Raw genomic sequence first — 13,709 nt, forward strand, 5'->3', positions numbered from 1 at the left:
GCTGCCGTGTGGGTGTGAGGCTAAAATGGACAGAAAGCAGTGTGTTTTCAGATCTATCCACATGGGCATGGCCTCAGAGGAGAGAACGTAAGGAGAGCTGGGTGTTATTTGGATCACAATACAACCGACAAGGAAGTTTGGGTTGGGCCAGAAATGTTTTTTCTTATCTCGTGGCGTCACTAATGGCTACCAGTGAGCCTTCTGTGGCTTTTTACAAGGCACGGGTAATTACGCTGCCACATTCTTAACAGGTCTGTTTTTATCCACCATACAAGCACTGTGACAAACACAATAGATGATCCTGTTTCAGCTTGGGAGGCCAGGAGCTACTGTACTCACTCCGTCTTGCTTATGTTTCAACCATGTAATCAATGCACAAATATAAATATTCAGTTTCTGTTACTTTTTTGTTCTCGTTATTGTTTTTTTTCTATTTCCTCTTTTTCTCTCCTTTTGTTGCGTCTTCCTACAGTCCTTGTGGTGTTCTATTGCTGTCATTTTTTTCTATTCATTCTTTCTGGATTTTGTTAAAGCAACATGATTAATTGACACATCTGCACTCGGTGAAGGTCTCATCTTTTACATCCCTTTGAGGGCCATCATATATCTGTCAGATCCCATTTCCAATCTTTCACTTGAGAATTTACACTGTGAAGAATTGCACCTTAAATCTTTCAGTGTTGTGTTTAGTAGCCAAATCTTGAGCTCTTTTCTTTAAATTGTTGCGTAAAGACAAAATAGGGAGAAAACTGCCTGGCGTGTTCCATCAATATTCATACGGACCACAAATGGACACAGTAGCGCAACAACTTTAAGGTCATGACCTCTGTAACCAAAAGAATGAGACTGTGGTCACATGCAGTTGAAATGTCCCAGGGTGAGGACTCTGTGACCTGAATCCAGAGAAGTGAGTGGATGGATTGAATCTGTCAGAATTTGTGATATTGATAGAGGTTTTAATTTTTCATTGTTTGTCTCAACATGTCTGGTATCTCCAGTGAATGTTGGATCACACAACTGGATTTTAAAAAGTACCCTGATTGGTCAAAGGGGGAGCAACAGTTTCAGATTAAAACAAAATGACCTCTGCAGTTCAGCAACATCTCCTAAAGACATGATACTTTACAAGACGGTCATTACACAATTCTAATATTCTTGTTTTGTAACTTCCTTTGCACTTGTTTTCCTCCCCTGGCTGTGATTATAGAGGTGAGATACACATAAACAAGGGTTTTGCTGTTATCTGGCCCATCGTAATAAAACACAGGCGACTCCCCCTTCCTCTTCCTGTTTGGGGGCTAATGGGAAAACGAGTCTCGGAGGAGTTTGGGCTGTTTTGTAATTAGAGCAGCTACCTCAGTGCTTTGGCAGCCGGGCCTGCGCGGCGGCTCAATGTTGGTATGAACAGGTTGGTTGTTTTGCGGTCTGCTCCCTGTGGTTTCTGGGTAGACTGGTACGCTCAGATTTGACAGGGTGTAAACAGAAACGCAGGTTGAATAGTAATAATTCACATGCTTTGCATACAAACTTTACAAGGTGTTGTTTTCATCATGTTTAGGATAACACGTTTGTTTTGTGTTGAGTGACGTACAAAAACTGCTGTTAAAACCTTGCAGATCCAGCTTTGGGGATATTCAGTTCTTGAACCACATTTGACACCATTTAGAGTCTGAGAGAGAGAGAGTATGTTAACAACCACTTTTTTTTTTTCACCTATTAGTCATGTAAAGGATAACGTGAAGGGGTAACTAAAATTAATTACCATTATATTCATCTTAAATAGATTTATTACAAGCTTCCACTGAGAAAAATAGTCCCATTGCCATTACTCAGCGCTAGCCCGAGCAGCTGCGCCGCTACATAAACAATGGCAGCAGCTAGTCAATCCTGCTAGCTACAACATCTAACATATTAGTTAAAGTTAAATTGCATATCCCCATTAATTGTGCAATGCGACACAGGGAATAGGGAATCTTTTGCGATGTTGACGTCTTGTCACTTTTCAGTTTGAATACCCAACACGTCTTCTTGTTGGTTAACGAAGAGGGCAATGCTACATTGGAACTAGCTAGACATGCTGACACGCTGCTAGCAGCTCTTGGTATAGCGAACAAGGACCAGCAGATAACACTTAGAATTGAATGTCTGTGCATAAACTCATACACACATTAATAAGTATCTGTATGTTATAGACTCTATAATGATTTTGCTGAGCCAGAGCAGCACTTGTTTGAATGAATAGCAGTGCAAATCTATAAAATGCACATTTCCTGTAGTTTCTCATTCACATGTTCATCCTAGTTGTGCCTCATTTCCAGGCGTTATCCTCGGCTGGGAGAAGCAGAATTAGGAACATATCTCGTTGACACCCCAGTGGCTTGTGTCCCTCGACCTTAGCAGCTTCCCTCTGGACATGGTCACGGCCCAGAACGTGGGTGTGAATTGTCCCTCTTCCCTGAGAAACCCTGGTGGTGTGATTGTCGTAGGCAGATATCGATTACATTGAGCAGTGAGGGGAGTGTTTAAGAAAACTCTAAAATCCTTTCTTCTATCCCTCTCCCTCTCCCTCTCCCTCTCTCTGCCTCTCTCGCATACACACGCAGCTGATTAAAGTCATATGGACAGTTGGAAACATTGAATTTGGAAACGTGGCTCAGTTGGGGTTTTCCTCCTTTAAAGCCCTGATTTTATTCATCCGTATCCACTGTTAAATCCAAATATTCTTCTACTAAAATGTCTTTGCAGCCACCATGTAGTATATGACCCGTGATGGTTCCAGTCCTGCTGTACTCTAAATGATTTAACACCATCTAATAAAGACAAATGTCAGCGTTTCCACACAGCTGAGGACTTTTGCCTGAATAGATTTTTCTTGTTTTTTGGAGCTTTGGGGTGAAGTCGAGCGGCCGCCTCCCAATCCTTTTGCAAACACATTCAGCTGTCAGTCATTTCTTTGCAGTTGACGCCCCATTTCCTGTGACCTGCACACTAAGTCTCTCTCACACACACACACACACACACACACACACACACACACACACACACACACTCAACACATACACACAGAACACCCACTAAAATATCCTGTGTGGACAACACAAGTTCCCTGTGAATGAGATTGTGTAATCCTGTGTTGCCATGTTGTTGATTGTTATGTTTGTGATTATGTTGTTGGGCTGCACTGAATAGCTGCTTGAACCCAGCAGGCCTCCTATCCTATACCTCCAACTCCATAGATCAGATTTTGGACACAATTTGTACTTATTTGTGGTGATGTCATTGCCTTAGAACCAAATGACAGAGACAGTGACCATAATATTTCCATATCCAGGCCTGGGAGGAGGATTTCCCCTCTCACGTTGGCCCGATCTGTCCTTTCCACATTTTTTCATAGATGAGTTATGCAGGATTTGCAATTTGGGTTTCCGAGGGTTCACACTGCACATTTATAGGTCGTGCTTGGTCAGGTGCAAAGGGTCTTATCAGCAACATACAAGGATATTTTTAGACAATGCCTTTATGTGCTGTACTGGGAGTTGTGTATGTCAAGAGTTGATTGTTTAGACTTGATCCCAATCTTATGAACAGCTTAATATTCGTCTAAGTCATTTTAATGGTGAAGTCTAGCCGGTGCTAACCACACATTGATGAGTCCTTCTTATCACATTTTATAACTCTAAACCTGAGCATTTGCATTGTAAATATCAGACAGAACTGACTTCCGTATTGAAAAAGTGCTTATCTAATAACCTTTATAAATGCACGGAAGATTAAGTGAGCGCAACTTGTTATTTTTTACGACCATGCACCATCAATAACTGGGAGCAGTCCAATACACTTGCTGTCTTCCACTGTTGTGTAGCAGCTCCTCTACAAGCACTTACACATGAAGTGTGCTTGCTCATGGGCACCTGAACAGTGGAAAGTTCTGTATATGTGCATTACAAATTTCTCAAGGTTTTTAACTCATTAAATCCAGCCTAAGGGTTTCTTAAGTGTGGTCTGGGGACCCTTGAGTGTTGTCAAGCAAAATAAGGAACAATTTAGCTGTAGTATTAGGTTACTCCTTATACATTTTCATCATGTGGGAAGAAGGCACAGATGAGAAGCCTCACTCTTCCCACAATTGCCTACCAAAATCTTCTGAAGTTGAGCTCCCTTTATGGATTTCTTTACGAGGGCTCTCGGCGTGTAAATGGGTGGATTTGGGATCCACTGCCTTAGTTCTCCCGAGGAATTCCCAGAAATGATTAAATTGCAGCCACTTTCACATTATTTTGAAGTGAGATGATGTCGCCTCTTTACATGATCTTGGTCAGCAGTCTGTGTACGCCGCTGTAGGTGTGTCCTCCTCGGTGAATTGTCGAGGAGGTGATTGCTATGTCCTCTGTGTGTTCGCGTGTGTGTTTGTGTGCGCGTGAACGCGTGGGTGGGGTTGCCTCGCCAGGAGCGCAGAGATGGCTCTGTACCAAATATACAGGAAGCCAGAGGGAGGGTGGGGGCTGGTTTACCACAAATGGAAAAGGATCGTGAGAACAAGTGTTTCTGTGTGTGTGTGTGTGTGTGTGTGTGTGTGTGTGCGTTTGTCTCAATATGTGTATGCTCATACAAACTACTGTGTACATGTAAATAAGACTCAATTTGACCTGTACTCGAGACAGATACAGTATAGTGAAGGCAGATATATTTGTCAGTGGTCATGTTTGACATTCATACAAAACTTCTCTGTTGTTATTTGAGCATGTGTGTGTGTGTGAGAGAGAGGGAGAGAGAGAGAGAGAGAGAGAGAGAGAGAGAGACTCTAGTAAGAGCTTTCAACTATCAGGGTGTAGAGGAAATAGTGACACCCAGAGATAGAGAGAGGGAGAGAGAGAGAGGAAGAGAGAGCAAGAGAGAGAGAGAGAGAGGGGGGGGGGAGAGAGGGAGAGAGAGAGAGAGAGACCTAACCTGGGAACTAGACGGGAGCTCAGCTCAAGTTGCATCCAACAAAGAGTTTGTTGGAGAGTGGAATACACAGAGAGAGAGAGATAGGCGAAGAAGAAGCATAGACAAAGTGAATAGGAGAAAGAGACGGAGGAAGGAGGGGAGAAGGAGGCTTTTGGGAAAAGCAGGTGAAGGAGAGAAGATAAGAGGGAAAATAGTTGAGGGAAGCAAGAGCTGAAGAGTGAAAGCGGGAGTAATTTGAGAGAGGAAACATACGGAAGCCAAGCAAAACCTGGTGGTTTCAAGTTTCTGTTCGAGCAGGCATCCCTGATCCTGATTTTAATGCTGCGCAGTGGCAGGTTTGTGTGTGTGTGTATGTGTGTGTGTGTATGTGTGTGTGTATGTACTGTATGTGTGCATGTAACTGAGTGAGTGAGAGAGTGAGAGAGATACAGAGATATTCATTGATTTGAGTGTTTATGCTGATAAAAGTGTGTGTGTTTGACAGAGAGAGGAAAGTGTTTGTGGGTGTTTTAACTGCACTAAAAGGAAGTTGGCTTTGCTATGCTTTATTTGATTGCAAGTACTTTTCTCTAATTGTTTAATTATTACATATTATTATATTGTATGTATTATCATATATATAATTGTAATTATCTAAGATGCATGTGTGTGTGAGCAACAGAGAGAGACTAACTGAGAGATTTACTGACCCTTGCGTTGAGTGGATGTGACCCCACTCTGCCGACTGTCACTGCCATAGTGCTTGGTGTTATGCTGCAGAGCATTGTTGACAGTTTGTGTGTCTTCTGCAGGATAACCTGAGTGTGTTCCTGCGAGGCTGTGAGGAGCTCGGACTGAAGGGCTCTCAGCTGTTTGACCCTGGTGACCTGCAGGACACGTCAACACGGCCCAACACTAAGTAAGATGCATGATTCATTGTTGCCTTAACACTGAAAAGGTGTGTGTGTGTGTGTTTGTGTGTATGTCTTTCTGCCTCGCCAAGTTTTGTTGTAAAACACAATGTCCACGACAAAATGAGACCTACAGTATGTCACTGATAAGAAAAATGCGTAAATCTAAGGTTTTTAAAAGGTGCTGAGGTGTAAGCACAGCAACTTAACCCTTTACACTCTGGCATTGTCACTGGTGACTTGACTCTGCATAAATCTGGTTATGCGGAGCTCATTCTGGCACGCAGCAACAGGAGAACCCGGGCTTTAAGGCAGAATTCTGCTATAATTTTGTACTGAGCTTGCAAAAGTTGCAAAAGAATAAAAGCATTTGTCATGAAAATTTATAATACAAGTTCATACTTGAGGTGCACACAGAAAGCTGCATTTAGGTGTTTTGAGCAACTCAAGCCTTACTCATAAAGTTAGAGTGAGTCATTGCTGCAGCGGTCCTTCTGACATTGTACATGGACGGCAGGTGACCAAATGCAGGTTGAACCACAGGCTGATGAATTGAGCCCTCTTTTGGCTGCGGGTGAGTGAATGGTCCGACATAACTCAGAAACTCGAGAGAATTTTTAAAAAAGGAAGCATTGTGTCTAGCGTTAAGTTCTTTTGAGGCACATCCAACACTGAAATGATTCTCCCTTGTAGTGGTGCAGTTTTATGTCGTTATACTGACCAGTTTATCCAGACGTCCAGGAGCATTTTGCTGCACTACAGGCTCAGGACAGATTTACTTCCAGCTTCCCCTCAGATCATATGTCATTGCCCTCATTTGATATACCAGCAAAATCATCGTCGCCCTCTGGTGGTTTCAATTTTAGGATAGATTTGATGAGAAACCTGAAGCACTCTTTCACTGTAAAAGCCAGAAAGCACAGGAACCTGATGTTTCCAGATTTTTCTCTTGGCATATAAATGAGTGAGTGATGTGACAGAAAATAATATTGCGGCATGTTTTTCCTCCTCCGAAGCGTGAAATGAGAAAACAAACTGAGTGACTGAGGGAGAAATGTGATCTTTCTTTGTTGTGACATTGTTGGCAACATTCCTCTCAGGCATGGTGTCATCTGGCTACTGTAATTATACCAAAGTAAAACCATTTGACACTATACGTAAACACACAACAGACTAGCTGTGCAGAACCTCTCAAGTGAAATGAGCAAAAATAAACTGTTGTAGTCAATAAACTTAAATCCGACAGTGAAAGCTTTTATTTTGTAGTTATCATAGTGTAGTGTATTTTAAATTAACTATTGTTTACGCATGTTTAATATTGGATTTGTGTGTCTTTGTGTGTAAGTCTTTGGGAGTGTTGAGCGGCCTGTGTGTGTAAGTGGCCCATCTGTCAGTCACTATAGTCGACAATCATCCGCTTTACTGTCAGTACAAACAACTAAATAAGACTGAATGGAAGTGTGTGTGAGCTGGTGTCAATAAAGCAACAATACTAGCTCTGTTAGGCACAACCAGTCCTTGTCCAAATACAACAGTTTACACTACTCGTTGAACTGCAACTCGTGCTTTGTTGCTTAGTAACAAACGGATGTACGTCTATTTATGTACGTGTGTTTATGTGTGGGTGTGTCAGTGTGGGTATGACATGTGCTGTCCTCATGCTGCACTGGCAACAGCCTTTCACTCAGTGAAGGAGAGATGGAGAGAGAAAGAGGAGAGAGGGATAATCTGAGCTTCTCTCAAACTTTATATCGTCAAATGCAGTCTGGAAGCTAAAGGCATTACTCGTCTGTACAGCATCGCCCTCTGTGGTGGTGAGTTCAGACAGCAGGGCATCCAAAGCAGTGGCTGTACAAGCATCAGATTTATTTTGGAAGCCTGAAATATCCTCTAATACTACTTCCTTTTACCTTTTCATATACAAAGCATATTCGATGGAAAACAGCCGACTTTTCTATGTTACACTGTTTATCATCAGATAAGCTGAAGTGGCTACTCTAAGACTGACTGACTCTGACTCTGACTAATGTTAGCAGCCACAATAGACACACACACACCCTCATAGCTAGTGAGATTGTTATCAGGACAGTTTATCTGAGGAGCTTCCTGGTGAGATCATTTGCCATTTAAGAGAAACCACTTCATCTTTGAATCCCTCCCACCATGCATGTCTTTCAGAACTGGCAGTCACTTTGAATAAGAAACATGCGTCTCTGACAATTGTCTTCCAGGAAATTGTGTCAAAGGCCATTGGTCATTGTTTAAGTTGAATTTGATCCAATTTTATTGACTTTGACAGAAAAAGACTAAAAGGACTCGTATAGGAGACATAAATTATGATACTTTAACACAAATAAGCACCGACATTTGAAGTAAAATGTCCGTCAGGCTATTGTGCAATATTTGAAATTGCAAAGGCACCAGGAACAAACAAAATGACATCCAAATGCTGTCTGTATGGGCAGTTGTACTCAAGTACCATCAGGCGTCATGTAAATGAGTGAGTCAGCAGTTAGTATTAACCTAAATGAAAACACTGGTGTAATTGTATTTCATCTTTGTGGGATTTCTAACAGTTATGTAACTCTCTGTTATACAAGATGTTATTTGCTTTGCAGCTCATGCGTTTGACAGCTGGCAGGTTCGATGATTCCTTCGCGCGTCTCCGGACAGGTGTTTACTCGTGTAGGAAACAGCTTTGGACAGGGTGACAGCCAGTGTTCCGCTTCTCTCTGGGCTAAGGCATAAAACAGCTCCACTTCCTCTGCCTGCTGATGGAAACGGATCGATTTTCAAAATAAGTGACAGCGTGCCAGGCAAAGCAGGGAGGGGGGAGAGTAGCTGTGTTTCCGCTCCACTGTCATGCAAATTTCATGCAAACATTTGAAATGCGGCATGAATATAAAAGGCAAGTTAGATTTCTTTCCCTCAATCAAATTAGATGCATATCAGAAATGCAAGTCCACAACAAAAGTAAGCTTTCAGCTAATGGTTAGACTTGAGGTGCTCTTATGCTTATATGTCAGCAAGTATGTCAGATGTCATGCTTGTAACTTAAAGAATTATGTGTAGTTGGATATTTGACATATTTGGTGGCCTGTGGGTGACAGATGTTTGAAAATACATTTCAGTGCATTGTTGTAATAAAAAAGTTCCAATTTTGTCCAGCCTACATTATTTAATTGGAAGTGCATTTCCATCTTATTATCCAATCTTGCTTTATAGTGTAAATTAAATGTTTTTGTTGAGTGCCGACCTTCAGTTTTTAGATTTAGGCTACAAAAATATCTGGTGACGAATGAATTTAGAATCACTTAGTTTTCATCAAATCAGATCACTCAAATTAAAAAAAGTATTTTTTTAACAAAGGAGCTGAGTATAATAATCAAAAATCTATTAGCCGTTACATACAGTGCATATTATGTAGTTTACATAAAGTAAATGACTATTTGAATGGCAAGTGTACTATGTACTACTATAGTGTGAAATATTATCAAAACAAAAACTAACAAAAATTAATGTAATTTAGAACTTTAAGTGAGCTAATTTTGCGCTCTATACTCCTTTCCGGTTGTGTTTGTGTGTGTGCAGTGAATAAAGTAATGGATACTGACACTGAAGAGAGAGACCGGAGTTTTAGAGTAACTGGGCCCCTGAATGTGATCTAATACCTTGTCCTTCAGTTTTGCTTCTACAAGGTAAGAAGAGACAGACATGACTTGTCTCTCTGTTTATTTAGTCAGCTGACAGATAGAGAAGAGGAGGAGGAGGAAGAGTAGGCATCCGCCTCATCCCCTCTGGCTACTTTCACCTCTCTCTTCTCTTCCTCCTCACTCCTTTCTTTCTCATGGAAAACCCTCTCAGCTGCAATTTAGGTGTCACTTGTGTGTTGAGTAAGTGTGTTGTTAACCTTGAACTGTGGAAACTTTGACTTTATATTTAATTATATAGATCTGGGTAATCCAAAAAAATGTTAAGGTAATATGACATCTGTCATCCATATGACCTGATTTATTTAATAATGATTCTCAACCTTTGTCTGCCATTCGTTGTGTCTCATACTGTCATCTGCCAGAGTTCTCAGAAACAAAAAACTCCTGAATCTTGAATCATGACTGTGAAAGAACATTTTTTCACTTTGTCCCTGTCAAAAAATCTGTCAATATTCTACTTCAAATGGAGTCATGCTGTCTGAATGAATGAACTTTATTCGTTGCTCCCATGTGAAAGAAACAAGTTCAACTTTTAAACAACTTTGTCCAATGAGAAACCTCATACCACCACCTGTAAATAGAAAGAAATGTATGGAAAAAGAACAAGTTTTGTAGTTAATCCTATTGTCAGAGTGGCCTGATGTGCAATGGTCACTATTGATTAACACTGTATATTGGCAGTAAATTTGATTATTCACTGTTCATTAATAATGTGTTGACAGTCAACATTGACTGACATAAGAATCAGTGTGAATTAGCTCATAAATCCCGTGGATTGACTCGAAATCATGACTTTGTGATGTCAATCTCCGATGGTCTGTGTGTTATGAATTGACTCTTCCCTTTAGTAAGAAAACAAAGCAGTTGTAGGTTTGTATCTTATTGATTCATGGCTTATAATAGGGAGGGAATCCAGCTGAAGAATTCCCATAGGATTTCATACCTCTGCGTCTCTGGTTATTCTTCTGTGGTGCTGCTGTCTCCTGTCTTAATTTCAAAATGTGCAATTTCACAGTCGGTGTGTGTGTGTTGAGGTCTACTGCAGCTACTGCATTCTACTACCCTTTTATAGCTTTAAGTGGTGATCTGCTCTGCTTTAAGTGGCTATCTTTCCATTTTGGCGAGAGCTTTGGCACTAAGTGGCCATTGCTGTGGTGTATCTGCCCTGGACTTCCCAGACATCACTTGGCAGTCAAACCTTCTGGTCACTGACCCTGTCACCAAAACTGATGTTTACTGTGGATGTTTCTGAGCTAAACTCAAACTGCTGCCATCAAGGTATTTGCAGTAGTCTTCATGCATCAACATCTGTATTTCCTGCAAGTTTCCAGCCTTTGTTAAACAATGAAGATTTATTTTATTCTATTCCATATGTGCCCATGTATCCTAAGTAACAAAAATGGACACACAAAAACTATATACTGTGTGGGTGTACTGTAACTTTTTAATGTACTCATGGTTTCTTCTGTCTCTCCCTCGCTCCCCCTCCCTCTGCCGGCCTCCCAGGGGAAGCGACTGCAGCCGGAAACTGAAGAATGTAAGTGATGCCTTTGAGTTATAGTGGGATGATTTGTTTTATGAGCTCTAAGTATGTAGTAAGTTTGGTGTTTTTCTCTCTCTTCTTACATTCTTTCATTTCTATCTCTTCTGTTCATTCTAGCATTCTTGCTCCATCTTTTGTGTTATTGCGATTCAAGTAAACCCAGTTGATAGAATGCCATCCAGTGTGTTGACTGTGTTTGATTTTGGGCCCTCGCTGTCTCGATCCAGTCTACCTGTAACTTTTTAGGCTGTTCTCATCTACATTACACATTATGCTGCAGCCTCCTTTTTTTTTAACCCTCTACCTATTCTACTTATTCTTTTTCATTAGTTGTTGCTCTACTTTGTCCCCCCATTCCTTCCTATGTTCATTCTAATTCTAAGTAAGTAAGTAATAATGATACATTTTGCGTTTTTTTGGCCTGAAACTGACAGCAGGTTGGCAAATACAAACTCCCATAATTTTATGCAAAATGCAAATCTTGCAGCAAGGTGATGTCACTTATTGACATACCCAAACAAATCAAGGTGAACGTTCTTGGGTGTAGCTTGAGTTTTCTTTACATATCTTAATGCCTTCTGAACAATGCTGTCTCTTTATGTTAAATTGTTGCAACACACGCAACAACAACCTTTGTCATGACAGATATGCCACTATGTTTGAAAATTATCCGTCGAATAAATACAAAAAATGCATCTGATATATCATATATTCATACTCCACAAGGTTTGTCTATTCCAGCTCTTCTTTTTCTGTAGATTCTTCCTAGTTCATTCCAGCTGTCTGTGTGTTTACCGTTCTCATCCTTTAAGTGTTACCGGTCTTGCCTTAGCAATGCCTGCTTCTGCTCAAATGTGCCCCCACATCTTCCTCCCTCTTTCCAATATCACTGCATTAAGTGGAATCCACAATGCTTGCTCCGCCCACTCTGCAGTTTAAAGCATCTCTCTCTCCCTCCTTCTCTCTCTCTCACTCTGTCTCTCACACACACACACACACACACACACACACACACATTGATGCCTGTGCACAAATGTGTGGAGCCGCGGTGCAAGCCTGTGTTGCCGCCTCATTCAGCTGACTACACGCAGAGACTCTCCCTCACCGCGCTGCGTTAGTCAGTGTAAGCGAAACACTGTCAGCGACAGCAAACACCCGGCAAACTCCCTCAGCATTAGCAAGAGGCTGCCTGTAGACTCAGAGGCTGTCCTGCAGACTGAGGCTGTGGATTGTGTGTTTTTAGCAGCGGTCTCTGCAGCAGCACGTCACGCACTGACAGAAGAGAGATCTTCACCGAGAGGCATTGCTGATGTGGCGATAAAGGTGCTGTTTTGCAAACAGATGGACTTTGATGTGGAAAGATTGTGTTTGATATTTGTGCCGAATACTGCCTGAGTCATGGAAGGATCATTTAGCAGGTGCAGGAATGGGAATGGTCTGCTGCGGGTGCACTGAGAGTGGATCTAGGTGTGTAGCTTGTGACATGGCATGATTCTGGGGGTGTGTAGGTCTGTGTTTACTGTATGCATGCATGCTGGGGTTCATGCATGCCCTTTTGAATAGACCTTTTCTCGCATGTGCAGTGCACATGAAACAAAGAGGTGATTGTGTGTCTTTGGTGAAACCTCTTAGACAAGTCTTTCCACATCTGCTAGTGGAGACAGCGGTGCAATTAAAGGTGTTCGTCACTCTTCACTGTCAGCTCAAATGTTTGTACTTCCAATCAGTCAAAAGTCAAGCTACGGCTCCTGAAACTATTTACAATGACAGTGTGTTTCTTTGGCCTCTGATGTCCAAGTTTCAGTGTGTGTTAAGCTCTGTCATGCAGTGACATGACTAAATACTAGGAGCACAGATGTGGCGTGTTTTCCTATTGTGTGTTGTGTAGTTGGGATCAATTTGGATCTGCTAGAATCGTGCTAGTAAGCAAACCAAACACAGTTGCTGACCTACTTGCAAAACACACTGTCAGGAATGTTAGAAATATATGGTATGCTCTTGTAAGAAGGTGCATTCTGCTCTACATAATCGAAGAAAACCAAAATGTGCTGTGAATTTATAGTGAAGATGATTACAGTGCAGCAGGCCCAGTGTGGCTGAAGCAATGTAAAGGTTGTACTGTATATGTGACTTTATATTCAACCAAATCACATACATGAGATGTGCAGAATTCTGGTATTAAATACCACTTGGCTTCTGTATCTCAACTCTGAATCAGGCCCTAAATGTTCTGGTTGAGGTATTACATTGTTTTACATTAATAAGTGTTTATGTCAGTGCAGGTTTTGATACACGTTATCTTGCAACGGGAGGGTCCTAGCTTTGATATTAGCATGTGGCCAGCCTGCCCAAGTTTCCCAGAGTTGCTGCACAGATGGAGCTCAGTGAAACTGATCCATCATAGACTCAAAGATTAATTTCCCTGCAGGAATCAGCAAATATCATAAACTCTTTGGCTCTGTGCTTCTTCTGATCAGCTGGCCAGTTTGTTTGCTGTTCCCTCAAGTGTGTTTGAACTTCAGACGCTGTTTACACTGACAGTAGGACTGAAATAAACACATTCAGCTGTGCTGAGCTCTCTTATCTATGCAATCCCACTGGAGTGCTGGTTGACAT

The 13,709-nt window shown here is 41.6% G+C and overlaps 1 protein-coding gene across 7 annotated transcripts in view; it reads left to right on the forward strand.

The window, feature by feature from the left end:
* Nucleotides 1-13,709, forward strand: part of LOC142999438 (LIM and calponin homology domains-containing protein 1-like) — a 76,534-nt gene that overhangs the window by 36,748 nt on the left and 26,077 nt on the right. For 6 of the 7 annotated variants that reach the window (XM_076149009.1, XM_076149011.1, XM_076149012.1 and 3 more), the window contains exons 4-5: nt 5,739-5,845; nt 11,057-11,087. In XM_076149009.1, the coding sequence (XP_076005124.1) occupies nt 5,739-5,845; nt 11,057-11,087 (138 nt within the window). Of the gene's footprint in view, nt 1-5,146; nt 5,245-5,738; nt 5,846-11,056; nt 11,088-13,709 lie in introns of those variants that run through there. The other variant, XM_076149016.1, reaches the window with a different exon arrangement.

This window comes from Genypterus blacodes, unplaced genomic scaffold (genome assembly GCF_046128005.1).
Source record: "Genypterus blacodes isolate CSIRO-AG114 ecotype Tasmania unplaced genomic scaffold, CSIRO-AGI_Gbla_v1 ptg000044l_1, whole genome shotgun sequence".
NCBI lineage: Eukaryota > Metazoa > Chordata > Actinopteri > Ophidiiformes > Ophidiidae > Genypterus > Genypterus blacodes.